A 16,704-nucleotide genomic window follows, 5' to 3' on the forward strand; every position below is an offset into this window, starting at 1 on the left:
TTCGTAATAAAACAATACAAAACTTTATTGTGTAAAAAATATATCAAACACATGGTTAACTCTCCAGCTGGCTGTCCTCGGTCGGTGGGGTCAGGCTGTCTGAGTGGAAGAGTTGTACGGAGCCTTCTTGAGAGTTTCCAGGAAAAACTGTTCATCCTCCAGGAAGTCTCTGTCCTGAAAAAGCAGCTGTGTGAGTGCAGGGTATAGCCCCGCCCCTCCCCGCCCCACATTTGTTCACTGAACTTACTGTAATTCTCAGCATCTCTTTCCCAAGCCCTGACCCACTACAGTACCTCCATGTCGCTCTTACCTTCTCTGCCGTGTGTCTGAGGAGGGCCAACCTGGCCCGCAGCTCAGGGGAACCAGTATCAGCAGCAGGCTGTGAGCGCACTGGCTCCTGAGAGGCGATGAGCTGGGTGCTGGCAAACAACGGGGCAAAACCTGCAGGAAACAAACAGCACAGTCACAGAGTCACTTACTGTGAGCCCAGCATCCTGTCAATATGGGGGGTTCTCAGTGTGCTGCGTGAGAAGGCATAAAGTTTAAAAAATGTCCTTCAAAATGCACTTGATCAACGGTGTCAGCACACAGGCACTGAGTTGTATAGTCCTGGTGTTGAGAATGACTTCATGTGAAGCTTGGTTTACAAGCAGCAGTCTGTCCTGGTGAAGGCGGTAATGTGGTTGCCCCTGGAGTGATGACCATACCTCGATCTTGCTATCTGGGTTATTAAATAAGCATATTTATGTTGTATCTACCTAGGCAGACCATTGGCCTTTTATTTTAATTGGCATACACTGTTTGTGACTACAGCTATGCACCAGGCTGAAGGTCAATGTCTCCAGCTGCAAATCCCAGGGGAAGGTATTCCTATGTTAGCACTCTTACTGGTGGGGAGTGGCCTGGCCAGTGTGTTGATGGGGATCCCCTGTCTCAGCTTCTCCAGCTCTCTGCGCTGGTCAGACAGCCTCAGGCGCTCCTGCAGAGAGGCAGAGAGAGAGAGAGAGAGAGAGAGAGAGAGAGAGAAGGGAGTAGAAGGGAGAGAAGCAGGATGGTCAGGGATCACAGCTCATTCAGCTTTCTGGATATAAACTGCTAAGCAAGGTACAGACCCGCTGAGAAACAACATCTTGTTTTCAGAGACCCAGCTATTCCCTGCACTGGTATGGTTGAAGAATTAAACATTTTAGTTTTTAGCATTTTTTTTTTTTACCAGTATGTTACTTGGTGCAGGTCCAGCATTCTCCATCACATCACTGCTCAGGGTCAGTGCTGTGTTACCTGGTGCAGGTGCTGCACTCTCCATCACATCACTGCTCAGGGTCAGTGCTGTGTTACCTGGTGCAGGTGCTGCACTCCCCATCACATCACTGCTCAGGGTCAGTGCTGTGTTACCTGGTGCAGGTGCTGCACTCCCCATCACATCACTGCTCAGGGTCAGTGCTGTGTTACCTGGTGCAGGTGCTGCTCCTGCTGTCTCAGGCGCTCCATTTGCTGGTGGATGCTCCTCAGTCTTGCCTGATGCTCTGAGGCGACCTGCTTTGCTTCCAGCAGGGCGTGCTCTCCCTCCTCATATTTCTGGGATGCAAGCTGTAAAAAGACATGAAAACCATTCAAAATAATGCATTACAGTCATACTCCATAGCCACAGAGCTACTTGAAACCACCACCTTCTCCACTGCAGCCCAGCACTTCACCCACTAAAATACTAAAGTCCTCTGCAGTGCAGTGCTTCAAACACACAACCTAAAGACCGAATGTTGAGAATTTGAGGAACCTGGGTTCCAAGTATAACTTCAGAGTAAATGAAGCTTTGGGAACAATTGATATGTTTAAAGCCGTGGCTGTGGCGACCTTGCTGGGAGCTGACCTTGCTGACAGAGTCCATCTCCTCTGCTCTCTGCCGGAGGCGCAGCGCTGCCCCGTTAACCCTTTCCTTCTCCAGCTGCAGCTCCTGCCGCTCCCTCTCCTGAGCCTCCCGCTCCCGGATCAGAGCCTCCTCTCTCAGCTTCAGCTCACCCGCCTTCACCTTGATGTCTGCTTGCTCCTGGAGACAGACAGACACACACACACACACACACACACACACACAGGTGTGAAGGCATGGCACACACGCACACACACACACACACACACACACAAACATGCATACATACAGGCACAAGTACAAAAAGTAAAGTACCGTCTAGCACAGGGGTGTCCAATCACAGCCCTGGAAGTGCAATTCCACTCCAGGTTTAAACAGGTACAATGAAATAATTAACATACTTCCGGGTTTGGATGGAGGTTTAACTGGTTCAATTAAACAGCTGATCAGAGACCTCGCTCTAGCTGTGTACCTGTGCCAGGCTGATCAGAGACCTCGCTCTAGCTGTGTACCTGTGCCAGGCTGATCAGAGACCCCGCTCTGGCTGTGCGTACCTGTGCCAGGTTGATCAGGGACCCCTCTCTGTGCGAGTCTCTCTCCAGTGCCCGGCTGGCCTCTCGCTCTGTCCGCTCTTGCCGCTGCTTCTCTTGTTTGTGAAACTCCGTCCACTCGGCTGCCAGCTTTCTGCGCTCCTCCGCACAGCGCTGCATCACTGCCTGCTGCTCCTCCAGCAGAGCACTCTGAGATAGACAGACACAGCTCAATGGAAACACACATAAACACAGATCAGTGAAAAACAGACATCCACAACTCTGAGACAGACACAGGACAGGCCCTGCTACATGAGGCACAGACACAATGTATAACTGGAAGTTTCCTGAACCACATTCAACAAACCGCAATACACACATAGCTCTGGCAGATCAACGTTGCCTTACAAAATTATTGGCACACTGGCACACTTGTTCCCTCACCTTTGCCCTCTCCAGCTCCTCCCTTTCCATGCTGATCTGCTGGGTGAGCACCCTCCTCTCCTCCTCCAGTGCCCTCTGCAAGGACTCCACCTTGCTCTGCTCGGCCGTCAGGCGCCAGCGCTCCTGAAAACACACGGCAGCTGCCTTAGTGCACTCGCCCTCCCTGGCAACACAGACCCTTCTCATCCAAGTCATAGCTATTTTAAGGCAAGGTTTCAGTCAGTTTGTGTGTGTGTGTCTGTCTTAACTGTTTTACCCGGGGCTGTTTGAGTAATGCGACGCATGTGCTGCTTTGTCTTGTCCTGGCAGGACCCCCTTGCAAATGAATGAATGGTAAAGGGTGCTCATGACGGGTGATGAGATTCCCCTCCATACCTTCTCCAGGAGCCGCTGCTGCTCGCTGAGCCGGCTCTCCATCTTGGTGATGACAGACTGCAGCCGGCTCCTCTCGTCCTCCATGTCTCTCTGCTGCTGGCTCAGGCGATCCTGCAGCACTGGAAACAAACAAGCAAGACATTTATTACACCACCCAATTTGGACACCAACACCACTTGATCTGCGATCTCCCATCCCACGCAAGCATAATGTCATAGAAAAGTCTCAATCCACATGCACACTAATAGATAAAGATTCAGATCCAATACTTATTATCTTTTGATTTCCAAAACTTGTATGTCTATTGACAGATATACGATGGAACAGGATAATGCGCATCGCTGCAAAATAAACAAAGTGCAAAACAGCCAGCACTGCCTGGCACAAAGAGCCTGTGAGGAGAGCCTGTGTGGAGCTTTACCCCTGAGCTGATCGTCTCTCTGCCTGGCCCCCTGCTCCAGGCCCTGGGCAGTCTGCTCGTGTGTGCTCTCCACCTTGTAGGACAGGTCTCCCAGCTTCCGAGAGAACGACTCCATCTGATCAATCACGCCATTCAGAGACCTGCGGGGGACAGACAGATAGGGTTAAGGGTTTGGTCAGGGTGAGGGGTATGGTCAGGGCTAGCAGTTGTGGGGTTGGTTGTGTCAGTACCTGGTCTGGGAGGTGGCGCTCGTCACTGCATCGATCTCCTGATCTTTCAGCCTCTTGAGACGCTGCAGCTGCTCCTCGTGGTCCTTCTTCATCTCCAGGATGGACTGCCTGAGGGTCACAGAAACACAGTGGAGAGAGTGAGAGAGAGAGAGAGAGAGAGAGAGAGAGAGAGAGAGCATGAAATAGAGAGAGAGAGAGAGAGAGAGAGAGCATGAAGTAGAGAGTGAGAGGGAGTGAGAGAGGTCCCGGTACCTCTGCAGCTCCCGCAGTCGCTCCACCTCGCGGTCCCTCTCTTGTTGAGCCTCACCGAGCCGGCGCTGGTGCTGTGTGACGAGGTCCACTCGGTCCCGCTCGGCACTCCGTACCAGAGCTGCTACGCGCTCCTGCAGCTCCTCGCTCTCCTGACGCAGATGAGCCTCTCTCTGCTGGGACGCCTCCTCTAGCAGCTTCACACGAGTCCTGCCGGCGGGAAGGGGTTACAGTTCAGAGAGAGCACAGCAGCACGCCACACTGTGGAGACCCTGTGTGTCCGTGTCTGTGTACCTGTGTGTGCTCTCCACCAGCTCCAGGTCTTGCCTCTGTCTCTGCGTCAGGGTGTCCAACAGGAGCTGCGCCTGGTCCCGCTCCAGCTCCAGCTTGCGCACCTGAACACAAGCAAAACACACGGCGCTTCAAGAACATATCTGCCATTTTGCACAGGACGGCTTAATCGAAGTACTGCAGTGCTGTCCATGCCGATGAGCGGGATTTCTTAAAAAGGCTGTTTAACTGGTGACTATTCACTCACCACTTCAGTATTTTATATGCTTGTTAAAAATGTTTCATGATTAAATACACACACACAATATCATAAGTATATTTTTTTTGCATTCTGACTTGCTTTTAATACAAACTGCAGATTGTCCACCTTTCACTTCTAAATCGAAAAGAGCCCAATTGTGGAGCTCAATGAGCCAATGTTTGCTCTGTGTACAGCGATGTGAAGGAGGTCCTTGCACTGTACCCCCTGGTTATCTGTGTACAGAGATGTAAAGGAGGTCCCTGCGCTGTACCCCTGGTTATCTGTGTTTGCTCTGTGTACAGCGATGTGAAGGAGGTCCCTGCGCTGTATCCCCTGGTTATCTGTGTTTGCTCTGTGTACAGAGATGTAAAGAAGGTCCCTGCGCTGTACCCCCTGGTTATCTGTGTTTGCTCTGTGTACAGAGATGTAAAGGAGGTCCCTGCGCTGTATCCGCTGGTTATCTGTGTTTGCTCTGTGTACAGAGATGTAAAGAAGGTCCCTGCGCTGTACCCCCTGGTTATCTGTGTTTGCTCTGTGTACAGAGATGTAAAGGAGGTCCCTGCGCTGTATCCCCTGGTTATCTGTGTTTGCTCTGTGTACAGAGATGTAAAGAAGGTCCTGCGCTGTACCCCCTGGTTATCTGTGTTTGCTCTGTGTACAGAGATGTAAAGGAGGTCCCTGTGCTGTATCCCCTGGTTATCTGTGTTTGCTCTGTGTACAGAGATGTAAAGGAGGTCCCTGCGCTGTACCCCCTGGTTATCTGTGTTTGCTCTGTGTACAGAGATGTAAAGGAGGTCCCTGCGCTGTACCCCCTGGTTATCTGTGTTTGCTCTGTGTACAGAGATGTAAAGGAGGTCCCTGTGCTGTACCTGGCATTCCATCTGTGTGAGTCGGGTCTGCAAGGCCTGCTCCCCTGCCTGCTGCTCCGTCTCGCACTCCCTCAGCTGCTTCTGTAGGACACCCAGCCTGCTCTCCAAATCTCGGGGGGCGAGGGGTCCCAGCCCCCGCGCCTGGGACTGCACCAGCTGGGCACGCAACAAGGAAACAGTCGGTCACAGTCAAACCCGCACCAGCCTTGCTGTAAATCTGCACAGTCATTTTGAGGCCCCCCCTGCCCGGCATTGCATTGATCATAGTTTACATAAGCATGTGTGTATGCACACAGTATTATGGAAGAGCATACATCACAATTGAAGACGTTGAGAGAGACTTCTAGTCGAGAAATGTGTTACTGAACTTAATATGTTTCTTTTAGTGTTTCTAAATGTAACACTACTGAGGGAGTTATAGCTAAAAACGATACAACAGCAATACTGCTAGGCTAGCTCCTACCTGCTGCTGCAGAAGCAGTGCTTGGAGAGGGTCACAATCTAGGGCTACCTGCTTCCGAAAAGGTAGGGGAAAGAAGCGCGTTACCGAGAAGAGAGATTACTGCCAGATGCAACGCAACATATGTAGTCTACATTATGTGTAGCTCGTCTCTTGTGTAAATGATTATAATTTATACAATTGTACAGTAAGTACTGACCCATACCTGTGGCTGCAGGACAAGTGTGTTTGTCTCCATTGGTCTCTGTGCAGGCACTAGAACAGACAGAAAAGCAAAGTTTATATATATATTGCTGAAAGGGTCCTCAGCTGCAGTATCAACACCCTGCTTGACTACTTTGTGCTATTAAAGTTATTACCAAACATTCGGTTAGAGTCACAGCATGTTTTATCTATTTCCAACTCCTATACAAGCACACTGTCTATAAACAGCATCAGCATTTAGAGCCCTTTAAGTTTGATGCACAATGCAAACAGAGCACACAGTGGATTGGAGTGAGAAAAGCCCAGCATCAAGTCTCCATACAAACCACTGTACAGAACAGAACATCCTCAGCTACAACCCTACCGTGACACCACGCTGTGCTGGGAGCTGGCAGGCCTGGGAGATCAGGGTGGAACACTGAGGCTGCTGTCTGGGGTGGCAGTCTCAGCTCCTGCTGCTCCTGCAGTGGATGCTGGGATAGAGGAAGACTAGCCCTGGCAGATGAAGCAGGCATGGGCTGGGTGCGAGAGGGGTCGGCTACGCGACTGGCTGCAGGTTTAGGGGGTTCAGACTGGGGAGCTACAGGAGGCAGGGGGTGGTCGCTTGGATAAAGAGGTTCTACTGCTAGGGACTGGATTGAATGCATGGCTCTTGCACTTTCATGCTGAGCTTGCTGGGACTGTGAAGGTGGGCTTGTTAGTGGAGAGGCTGGGGCTTCATGCCTGCTGGAGGTGTGAGCTGCAGCTGGGACTACAGCGCCAGAGGGAATGGGTACAGCTAGGAGGGGCGAGGGGTTAAAAAAAAAAAAGAAAATCACACAGTCATTCATTTTTTAATTTTTTTTAAAATGATGCTCTTATATATTTTTTTTCCCATGACAATGCCTTAGGGTTATGTTTAAAACGGACCCAGGAGGTGGGCAAGGATATATGCCTCAATACTTAGAGCAGAGGCTTGGGAAACCATAAGGATGACCTTGTTTGGAGACTAGACTATCCAGAGGCAGCAGTGAGCCTAGCTAGCTAGAACGGAGAGGCACTCATAGGCAGAATGCCCCAACATTTCCAGCTGGAAATAGGGATTGGAGACATGCTGGGTTTCTGATTAGAACTGAGGACAGAAGTGAAGACTGAGAAGAAGAACAGACAGGCACTAATAGTTAACCAGCTGTGTCTGGCACAGTGACCCAGAGTAGCTACCTGTCCTGGGAGGATCCTCAGTCCTTGTCCCACTTGGTGGAGGGGGGGTGGCCTGTCTTTGGGGGTTCTCCCAGGGTAACGAAGAGCTGGGGTTGGGGAAGACATTGGTTTCATCAGATTTACTGTACACTGATGGGGGATAACATTTAAAAAAAAAAACACACACACGCACACACAACAGCTATGACTCCCACCTACCCAGTGTTATTGGGAGGCTCAGTCAGTGAAGGTCTTCTTCGGGAAGCGGGTGAGGACACAGGCTTGCTGAGAATACGAGAAAATACATGCGTCAGTCTCCTCACAACAAGCGGGATGTGGGCTGCGACACTGGCTTTTACTGGAGCTTCAATCTAGTGAGACGAGGTACAGTAGATCTCAACACAAACACACAGTCAGCCTGCCTGAATTACCCCAGCAAAAAAGCTGTATTACATACGCCAATACAAACAAATTACATACATTGGTAACCTTCAACTGCAAGGAGCACTTTAAACAGTACCTGACAGGGGCGTCTGTTTCATCCAAGTCCCAGGACCCTGCTCCCTTCTCCTGCTGTCTCTTGCGGGACAGAGCCCCTGCCAGCCAGTCATCCTCCTCCGTGGACACAGATGCCTCCAGCCTGGGTCCTGAGTGGGGGGTCCTGCCGCTGGCGGGAAGTGGGGTGTCTGTGACCTTTGATCCCGAGGGTGGCCGGCTGGAGCCTGGGGGCTTGTTCGAGGGGGAGGGAATCTGGGGCGCAGGCACGTCAGAAGAGGGGGGGGGCCTCAGGCTGTCCCGCACTGGAGAGGGGCTCCTCCAATCCGCAGCCTCCTCCTCCTTCAGTCCCAGCCAATCCGCTGCTGGTTTGCTGGAGCGTGCCGAGAGAGGGGTGGCAGGTGTGGCCGGCTTCAACTTCTTCTCTGGCGACAGCCCGCTAATGTCCTCAGTTGAAAATCTGCAATGAAAAGTGGCCCTGAGTAACAGAGCCCTGTGACAGACTGCATGCTGCCCACTGGTGAACAACCCTATTTAACAAAGTCGTAGGCAGGGTCACGTTCCAATGAGAACCTTCCAATTAAATGCCAAAACTCCCCCAGTTTTAAATAATACATGATAATCAGCTAGCGATTAAATCAGGACTAGTATCAGGGATGGAAATAAGACCATTGCATAGCAGCTGGATCCCGTCCTGGTTTTACTCCGAGTTAAATGAGACCCACCTGAGCTTGTTATCTACACACTGGCTAATGAATCTGGTATTAAATCCTGGAATGGGTGAAACTGCTACTCCAACAGGAGTCTTATTTCCATCCCTATTATATTACATGCATTATTTAAGTTAAGGACGGACATGCAACGTGATTAGAAAGATAAAACAATGAAAACATATTCTGTAGGAAAGTGGTGGTGCTTTACAATACAATACATACCATTTCTTAAATGTTTCTATCTTGTCCTGGGCACTCACCTGACTGACTGTCTGCGGGACTGTCGCCCCTCTGGAGTGGACGCCACGGTCGGCTGGTACGCCCCAAAAGTGAAATCCTCCTCCCCCACGACCGCATCTTTTTATAAAAGAGGAAGAATAAAGCTAGCATGTTATATTACTGACATCTTTATACAACACAGGCAGCTGATCTGCTGGCATGGAGAGTGTGCATACCAAACGGAAATACATAGAGCAGTTAGCTACAAGTATGAAGGGGGTAAATATTATAGAACAGCAAGTAAAACGTTTCTAATCGCTGTAAATGTAGCATGTTGAAATGATCTGTTGAAGCAGCAGTGAAGCGTGCTCCTGAACTGTGCTGCAGTGCAGCAGGTTACCTGTCTGGTTGCGGTGGCTCTTCTTCTCCTGCTGAACCTCCTTGCTCTCTCCTGTTAGGGGGCGCTCCAGCAGTCGGGGGGCCGTGCCACGCCCCAGAATCTCATCCAGCCGTGAACGGGCTGGCTGGGGGGTCGCGCTGATAGGGAGGGGAGGGGGAGAGAGAAGTCACTACTAACCTGAAATCAGCTGGTAAGTTTGCACTGTAATTTTGCAGTTTTCCCCATGGTTATTCTACTCATTTACAATACTATGGATTGCCACATTTTGTTATATATTCTTTACCATATCTCGCCGAGCTTTACGTTGCTTGCCTGTTTGCACAGTGCTTTATTACACTTTGCTATGCTTTTACTGTGGTAGACTTTCACACGTGATTCTTGTGTGGCTGGTACTCACTCCTCTGCTCTCCTTCTCCCTTTAGGACTCTCCCCGAAGCCCAGCGCTTCGATCAGCTCGTCCCCATCCTCGTCGAAGCTCAGCTCCTCCCGCTTCCTGGGCACCGCAGCCGGACGAGTTGGGGCAGAGGCAGGGGGGGCTGCCAGGGGTGGGGGGAGAAGGGGGGTTTTAAAGCAAGTACCACAGCAATACTGTAAACTTTATTGTGGGGCTGTTTTGTTTTTAAGCATTTTTTTTATAGAAGTGATTATCCAGGATGGTTGTTTGTGTGCACCTACATTGTTTATGCATTATTGTACATTACATACATAGTGTTAAAATACAACTTAAATGAAAAAAGCATTACTACATAATGTGTCAGTTTTGTGTCTTATTATTTTGTCGATGGGATCCCAGGAACTGGCAAGGGGGCTCTCCGGGACTTGTCACTAACACGGATATACAGGGTCTCCCATGCAGCAATGAGGGGTCTCAGCTCACCCGCCTCCTCCTGTTTGGTGCCGGGAGCCTCTGAGGGGGCGAGGTTGTCTTTCCTCTGTGGTGCCCATTGTTTGGAATCCTTTCCCTCGTCCTGATCATCCAGGAGGTCTTCTAAAGGGTCTTCCTCCTCTTGATAAGGTAGGGAGAGAGAAAGAGGGGTCAAGAATAACACACACAAGCCAGCCACAGCCAGCCTGCAACTGCAGGCTTCAGTGAAGCGGAAAGACAGAACTGCAGTGGAGACTTAATACAGGGAGAGTCTGGGACTGCTAAAACTGCTCCAAAACTGAGGCTAAAGGATGCATCACTGTCTCGTTACCTTTAATGCCAGAACTCGGGCCAAGGATATCGCCATCATCATCATCTATTGCAAGGACAGTAAAACAGAATGGGTAGAAAGAGAAAAGAAGTACTGTCTAAAAAGAGTAAGAAGAGGGTAACAGATCTGAGGACAGGAGTTAAAAGTAAGAACAGTCACATTGATTACACTGTAATCACACATACACTAGTTACATGCACTAATGTGACATCATTACCTTCATTTCATTGTACATGTGATATAATTGTAACTATGAAACTGCATGTGTTTTTCAATGTAATTAAAGGTTGCCTCCCACAGTCCTGGTTTAGTAGCAATGGTGTTCTAGTTGTTTCTAGTCCTATATTGTTCCCAATGGTGGTGAGAGTGCAGACTGGTCTCAGTGTCTCTGGGTCAATTGCAGCGTACCAAATTTAGTTCACTTGATGTGTCTAACTAGTGGATTAAGCAGGTTTAAAGTTAGGACACCTTCAAATCCCGATTGCAGCGTACCAGACGTGAATCATCACCGGTGGATCATCTGCTAAATCAGACTAAACAAGATCCTGATTGCAGCGTAGCAAGTCAGACTTGTGATGCTCCTGTTCAAGTGGATTAAGTTAGTACTGTGAAGGATAAGTAAATTAGTACGCTTGCTCGTTCTAAGCATTTACTGCTTACTGTACTTTTGTTTTGCAGAAACAGCTGCATTTTCCCTCTGAAATGACTAGTGCATCTGAAAACTTTATTCCATACATGTCTTATGTCTGTCACGTTCGGGCAAACAGATCCATGAGAATAAAGTCTTGCACAATATATATATAGGCCCTACATTTTATTTTATTTATGGCGCCCGGCCAGACTACAGGGGTCGCTGGTGCGCGGTGAGCCGAGGACACCCTGGCCGACCAAGATGCGCCACTCGGGAGCCCTAGGCCCTACATTTACAATAAACCTTTTAATCATGTACCTTTGATACTGTAATTTAATATATTATGTAATATTTGACTTTATGAAGCAAAATTTGATAATTCTATAGGGTGATGCAAAAAAACTTTTGGCCATTATATTAGTCCCCATTATCGGTCTAACTTCTTCCACTTGTTCTGAGTACCAGGATCATCTGCTTGGTACACCGCAATCAGGATTAAGTTGATACAGATTTTCAGGATTTTCTAGTCCGCATTTTGGTCCACTTGATGTGACTAAATCACTGGTGCGCTGCAATTGACCCTCGGTGTCTCAGGGACCGGTAAGATCCATCACATACCCTCGAATGTAAACTTCTTGTAGTGCCGAGCCGAGCCCGCTGGGGCAGAACTGGGCTTCCTCCCCTCAGACCGGGGCCCAGGATCCTCTGCACAAACACACACGGGGAGCAGGTTAGTACACATGCAGCACTGAACCAGGTCTTATTATGATGTCTTCCAGATTGGGGCAACAATAATGACTACAGAGGAACTTTTTATAACTTTGAAAATACATTTTGTATATTGTTTTTGCGTTTATTACTACTACACTGAAAAAAAGTGTTTTAGCAAAAAAAACTAAAGAAATTCTTTGCGCATGTAACATGCCGCTGTGCAGGTGGTTGCAGGCGGGACCCACCGCTCAGAGCTGCTTTGGGTTTCTCCTGCTGCTTCAGTCCACCTGACAGAGAACGACTGGGGGCAGAACTGGGCTTCTTCGACCCAAACAGATCTGCATCCATGTCATCAATATCCTGGGAAGAGGTTCAAGAAATAATACAGGTCTGTTTCCCAGTGAAGCGCTTGGGGATTTAAGATCATTGTTATAAAAGCCAGTTATCCTATCTATGAATTGTTGAGAGGGCACATTTACAGGGAAGGCAATAAGACTCCTATTGCATAGCAGTTACACCCATTCCAGGTTATACACTGGAGCTTGATTAGCTCCAGTGTATAGGGAACAAGCTCAGGTGTGTCTTAGTAAAACCAAGAATGGATCAAAGTGTTAGGCAATGGGAGTCTTACTTCCAGCCCTGCATTTACAAAAGGCATAACATTTTTCATATCACAAGCAAATGCTTAACACTACTGCATTATTTGTAAGGAAGATTAACCCGAATGGAGATTTTTGCTAAATGAAGCCTTGATAACATGATATTTTGTGCTTAACAAGCTTATAGAGAAGGCTAATCGTTGCTTAATTTATTTTCTTGATGTTTTTTCTAGATTTATGTAAAAGAAGAAACCGTTTTACCTTCATGCTGTCCAACAAAGCCAAAGGATCAGCTTCAGAGATGTCTGACCCCTATACAAACATGGGACCCAAACAAACAGCATGTGAATCACAGACGAACCGCACGTAACACACGAAAAGAAACTTCAAACTGCACCCCAGCTGCATTCCTACCTCGTCCTTGCCAGCCTCCTCCGCTAGCTTGCTGAAGAAGTCGTCATCAAGCAGAGACCTCGAAAATAAATAAATAAGTTTAAGATGAACTTGAGTTAACTGGACTGGCAGCTGGAAGTATCACCGCACTCAATCAAAATCAACGACTCCATATATTCAACCAAACTCTACCAATGTATTACAAGGTTAAGAAGGCAGTTCAGTGGTACAGCTACCTATTCAGTGAGGTCACAATCTTCTGCACAGCTCTGGCCTTGAAACCCAATCCACTCACGTTCTTAAATGCCAGGCAGGTCCTAAATCAGTTAACTGAAATTCAAACCAGAGCGGAATGGATGGAGGGCTGGAGGAGTGCACCAGTGCTCTGACATTCTGCTTGTAATAATAATGACGGAGGTGGCTGCTCCACCTGAGGCTGTGCTGTCCCCCAGGATGAACGCCCCTCTGGCAGGGTGCACGGTGTTAGGTCTGGAGGCCGCAGTCCTCTGGTACTCACTTTCTCCCGCTTCTCGAGGGCAGGCCCGCTGTTCTACCAGTGCCCCCCACACCTGCTGGGGACCTGCTGGTTTTGCTGGGAGTAACATCTGGATTAAAAAAAAAAACCACAGTATTAATGACGGCATCATTCCCCTGCTTTTCTCCTAAATCATTAAAGTTAGATTTATAAAATAGGATGTCGCACATATAGCGCACACAGATCTTAAAATACAAGTATGCAAATGTACTCATTGCAACTTTACATTACACATTAATAAACGCGCAGCTACACGCATCTCCCTTATAGAAGTTTCCCATAGTTAAGCTCAGAGAGGTATATTAGAAAGCACATTCAAAAACATGGTAACGGTGCTAAACGATTAGTATAATTACAGGGTAAGCATGTCAAAAATTCCTCAAAACTACCGCGCAGATGTACACTGGTTCAACTGTATACGTAGTGTATATCTACGTGTCTGATTTGATAAAGAGGACACACCGTCATCCCCAAGAAGATCACCCAAAACATCATCGATGGAGTCTGAAAGAAAGAACGAAAACAAGGGTCAATGTAGGAAATGCAGCGTTCACACTGACTCACACTTTGCATTGGCAGCGTAATTTGTATCGGTTATACAGTACTATGTTTGAAATGTATATTGATTTGGGGTTATGTAGGGGTTCAGGAAGTGAGCATGAGAGAGAAACGTGAGTGGCACTGTAAGCGAGACTAAACTGCTGCAGTATCCCTGTGCTCTGTACGCCTCCTCATACCGTGTGCTCTCCCAATTAAGCCCCTTCTTGTGTCTCGACAACTGATACACAAGCCTTAATCCCACAATCTTCTCAAAGGAATTCGTTCTCAGAAGATGCCTCGCTAGAACAGCGGCCCGTTGTTTGTGTTGGGATTGGGCGAGTCAGCGGTTGTTTGGTAACGGAACATAAACATCACAGAGTGGGTTGAACTGCGGAGTTGCAAATCAGGGCACTTTAAAATCTGTACCTTCCAAGCTCAGGTATTCATGAGGTAAATAAAGAGACACTTTCTACAAGAGGACAGGAAGCCGTCAAGCAGGTTATAAACAATAACAAATTCAAAAAATACTTACTTCTCAGGGCTTTCTTTTGTTTCCCAGCCTGTAAAACATATTTTTAAATGATTCATATTATTATACTCACTAAAGTGGGTAGAAACTAAGGCTGGCTGACTGCATTTAATTGATGCATTAGCTTCGTTACACTTACCATATCGTCTTCACTGTTTTCGACATGAATGAATCACAGCAGAAGCGTCGCGCGGTTACCATGGCCACCTGCCTCGGTTCTGTGCACTTTGTAACACATTTCTATAGACGTGCCCGGTCTAATTGTCATGACGAATGCCCGCGAGTTAAATGCAAAAACCTCCCTTTGTAATCAAGCTGCATTAGGATATAAATAGAAGAAAAAGCAACAGCTCCCCAACTGACACGAAAAACTACTGTAGCCGGCCGGTTCCTCTTCCTGTCTGTGATGTGGGAGCAGCAGTGCACACTGGGATATGTAGTCCCCTCACTTTGAATAACTTTGTGGACAACCGTAACGCAGACCTTGTTTACACATCACCCCTTCCTTGAATATTCAATTTGCCAACAATATAAACCAACATATAACCTCCCTCCCTCTCTCTCTCTCTCTCTCTCTCTCTCTCTCTCTCTCTCTCTCTCTCTCTCTCTCTCTCTCTCTCTCTCTCTAATTGATATACAGTGGCAGGGCATCCTGTTGATCAGCTGTTTATCTGAGTTCTTCTGGTCGTGTATGTGCTTTGAAAGATGTCGTGTGCTGTTACTGCACAGCTCTGGCCAAACGTTTTGTATCACCCTATAGAATTCACTTTAAATTATGTCTCAATCCTAAAATTCTAGATGATGCAAAACTTTTGGCCATAGCTGCGTGTCGGAGGGTTTTGAATGGCAGGTAACATGAATATTATTTATTATTATTTATTTCTTAGCAGATGCCGTTATCCAGGGCGACTTACAATTGTTACAATATATCACATTTATACATTATACAGAGATCACTTTTTTTTTTTTTTTTACATACTTTTACTGGAGCAATCTAGGTAAAGTACCTTGCTCAAGGGTACAGCAGCAGAGTCCTCCACCTGGGATTGAACCCACGACCCGCCGGTCAAGAGTCCAGAGCCCTAACCACTACTCCACACTGCTGCCATATTGTGTGCAAGCCTGTTCTCATGCAGTGCTCCAGTACAGTGTGTCAATGTCACAGTGATGTGTTCTCAAGCAGTGCTCCAGTACAGTGTGTCAATGTTACAGTGATGTGTTCTCAAGCAGTGCTTCAGTACAGTGTGTCAATGTCACAGTGATGTGTTCTCAAGCAGTGCTTCAGTACAGTGTGTCAATGTCACAGTGATGTGTTCTCAAGCAGTGCCCCAGTACAGTGTGTCAATGTTACAGTGATGTGTTCTCAAGCAGTGCTTCAGTACAGTGTGTCAATGTCACAGTGATGTGTTCTCAAGCAGTGCTTCAGTACAGTGTGTCAATGTCACAGTGATGTGTTCTCAAGCAGTGCTCCAGTACAGTGTGTCAATGTCACAGTGATGTGTTCTCAAGCAGTGCTCCAGTACAGTGTGTCAATGTCACAGTGATGTGTTCTCAAGCAGTGCTTCAGTACAGTGTGTGTGTGTTACACTTACCATATCGTCTTCACTGCTTTCGCCATGAATCACAGCAGAAGCGTCCGGCGGTTACCATGGACACCTGCCTCAGTTCTGTGCACTTTGTAACACATTTCTACAGACATCCCCACGAGTTTAATACAAAAACCTTCCTTTGTAATCACACAAGTTTAGGACAGTTCAGGCTTTTCAACTCACTCCGCAATGCATTCTGGTAAGTGTAGTCCTGTTGTGAAAGGTACCCGAGACAGGTCAAACGTACCAGAATGAATTGAGGTGAGAGTTGAAAAGCCTGAACTGTCCCACACTTGTTGAACATGGAGTCATATGGTAACCCTAGACCAGAGGCGCTCCTGGAACTTCTGTACCCCTGACGTAGTGCACAGGGACTGGATCCTGAACTCCTGCACCCTGCTCTGTGAAGCTGGATCCTGAACTCCTGCACCCTGCTCTGTGAAGCTGGATCCTGAACTCCTGCACCCTGCTCTGTGAAGCTGGATCCTGAGCTGTGCATCCGGAGCATATCCCGTTGAGCGGTGCATTGTCAATCTGCAGTGTGTGGGGTTGGAAAGAGGGACACCTACCATCCTTGTGTTTTTTAAAGGGAGCTCAATGTTCACAAAACTTACTTTCAGGCAGCCTGTACCACTTGTGATCCCTGAGGTTAATTCTCTCACACTATACTGGATTAGTTACACAAGTTTAATAAGTGAGCAGGAGAGATGGAGAGATGAAGATAGAGAGGGTCTGCGCTTTTCAATTGGAAACTACAGCTTTTGAAAAAAAAATGAGAAAAGTTTTGCTTTTTT

The 16,704-nt window shown here is 47.8% G+C and overlaps 1 protein-coding gene across 7 annotated transcripts; it reads right to left on the bottom strand.

Moving 5' to 3' along the window:
• On the bottom strand, positions 1 to 14,744 carry LOC117424263 (fas-binding factor 1 homolog). 7 transcript variants are annotated; one of them, XM_034928309.2, is made up of 32 exons: positions 14,461 to 14,744; positions 14,325 to 14,352; positions 13,715 to 13,756; positions 13,235 to 13,322; positions 12,739 to 12,796; positions 12,586 to 12,636; positions 11,971 to 12,085; positions 11,633 to 11,719; positions 10,384 to 10,428; positions 10,065 to 10,193; positions 9,585 to 9,723; positions 9,188 to 9,324; positions 8,829 to 8,925; positions 7,881 to 8,315; positions 7,580 to 7,645; positions 7,382 to 7,467; positions 6,546 to 6,959; positions 6,183 to 6,232; positions 5,981 to 6,028; positions 5,518 to 5,673; positions 4,411 to 4,511; positions 4,120 to 4,326; positions 3,868 to 3,975; positions 3,638 to 3,777; positions 3,217 to 3,335; positions 2,842 to 2,964; positions 2,422 to 2,607; positions 1,871 to 2,047; positions 1,453 to 1,590; positions 889 to 979; positions 311 to 441; positions 1 to 174 (listed from the first exon to the last, which is right to left on the bottom strand). In XM_034928309.2, the coding sequence occupies exons 1-32, from the start codon at positions 14,461 to 14,463 to the stop codon at positions 91 to 93; spliced, it is 3,879 nt and encodes a 1,292-aa protein (XP_034784200.2). In that variant the 5' UTR covers positions 14,464 to 14,744; the 3' UTR covers positions 1 to 90. The 7 variants fall into 7 exon arrangements, with proteins under 7 accessions (XP_034784200.2, XP_033896359.3, XP_034784201.2 ...); XM_034040468.3 differs by having other exon boundaries at positions 5,981 to 6,031; XM_034928310.2 differs by lacking the exon at positions 10,384 to 10,428 and having other exon boundaries at positions 5,981 to 6,031.
• Between the last annotated feature and the right edge of the window lie 1,960 nt (positions 14,745 to 16,704).

The sequence above is a fragment of the Acipenser ruthenus genome, chromosome 19, assembly GCF_902713425.1.
Source record: "Acipenser ruthenus chromosome 19, fAciRut3.2 maternal haplotype, whole genome shotgun sequence".
In the NCBI taxonomy this organism is placed as follows: Eukaryota; Metazoa; Chordata; class Actinopteri; order Acipenseriformes; family Acipenseridae; genus Acipenser; species Acipenser ruthenus.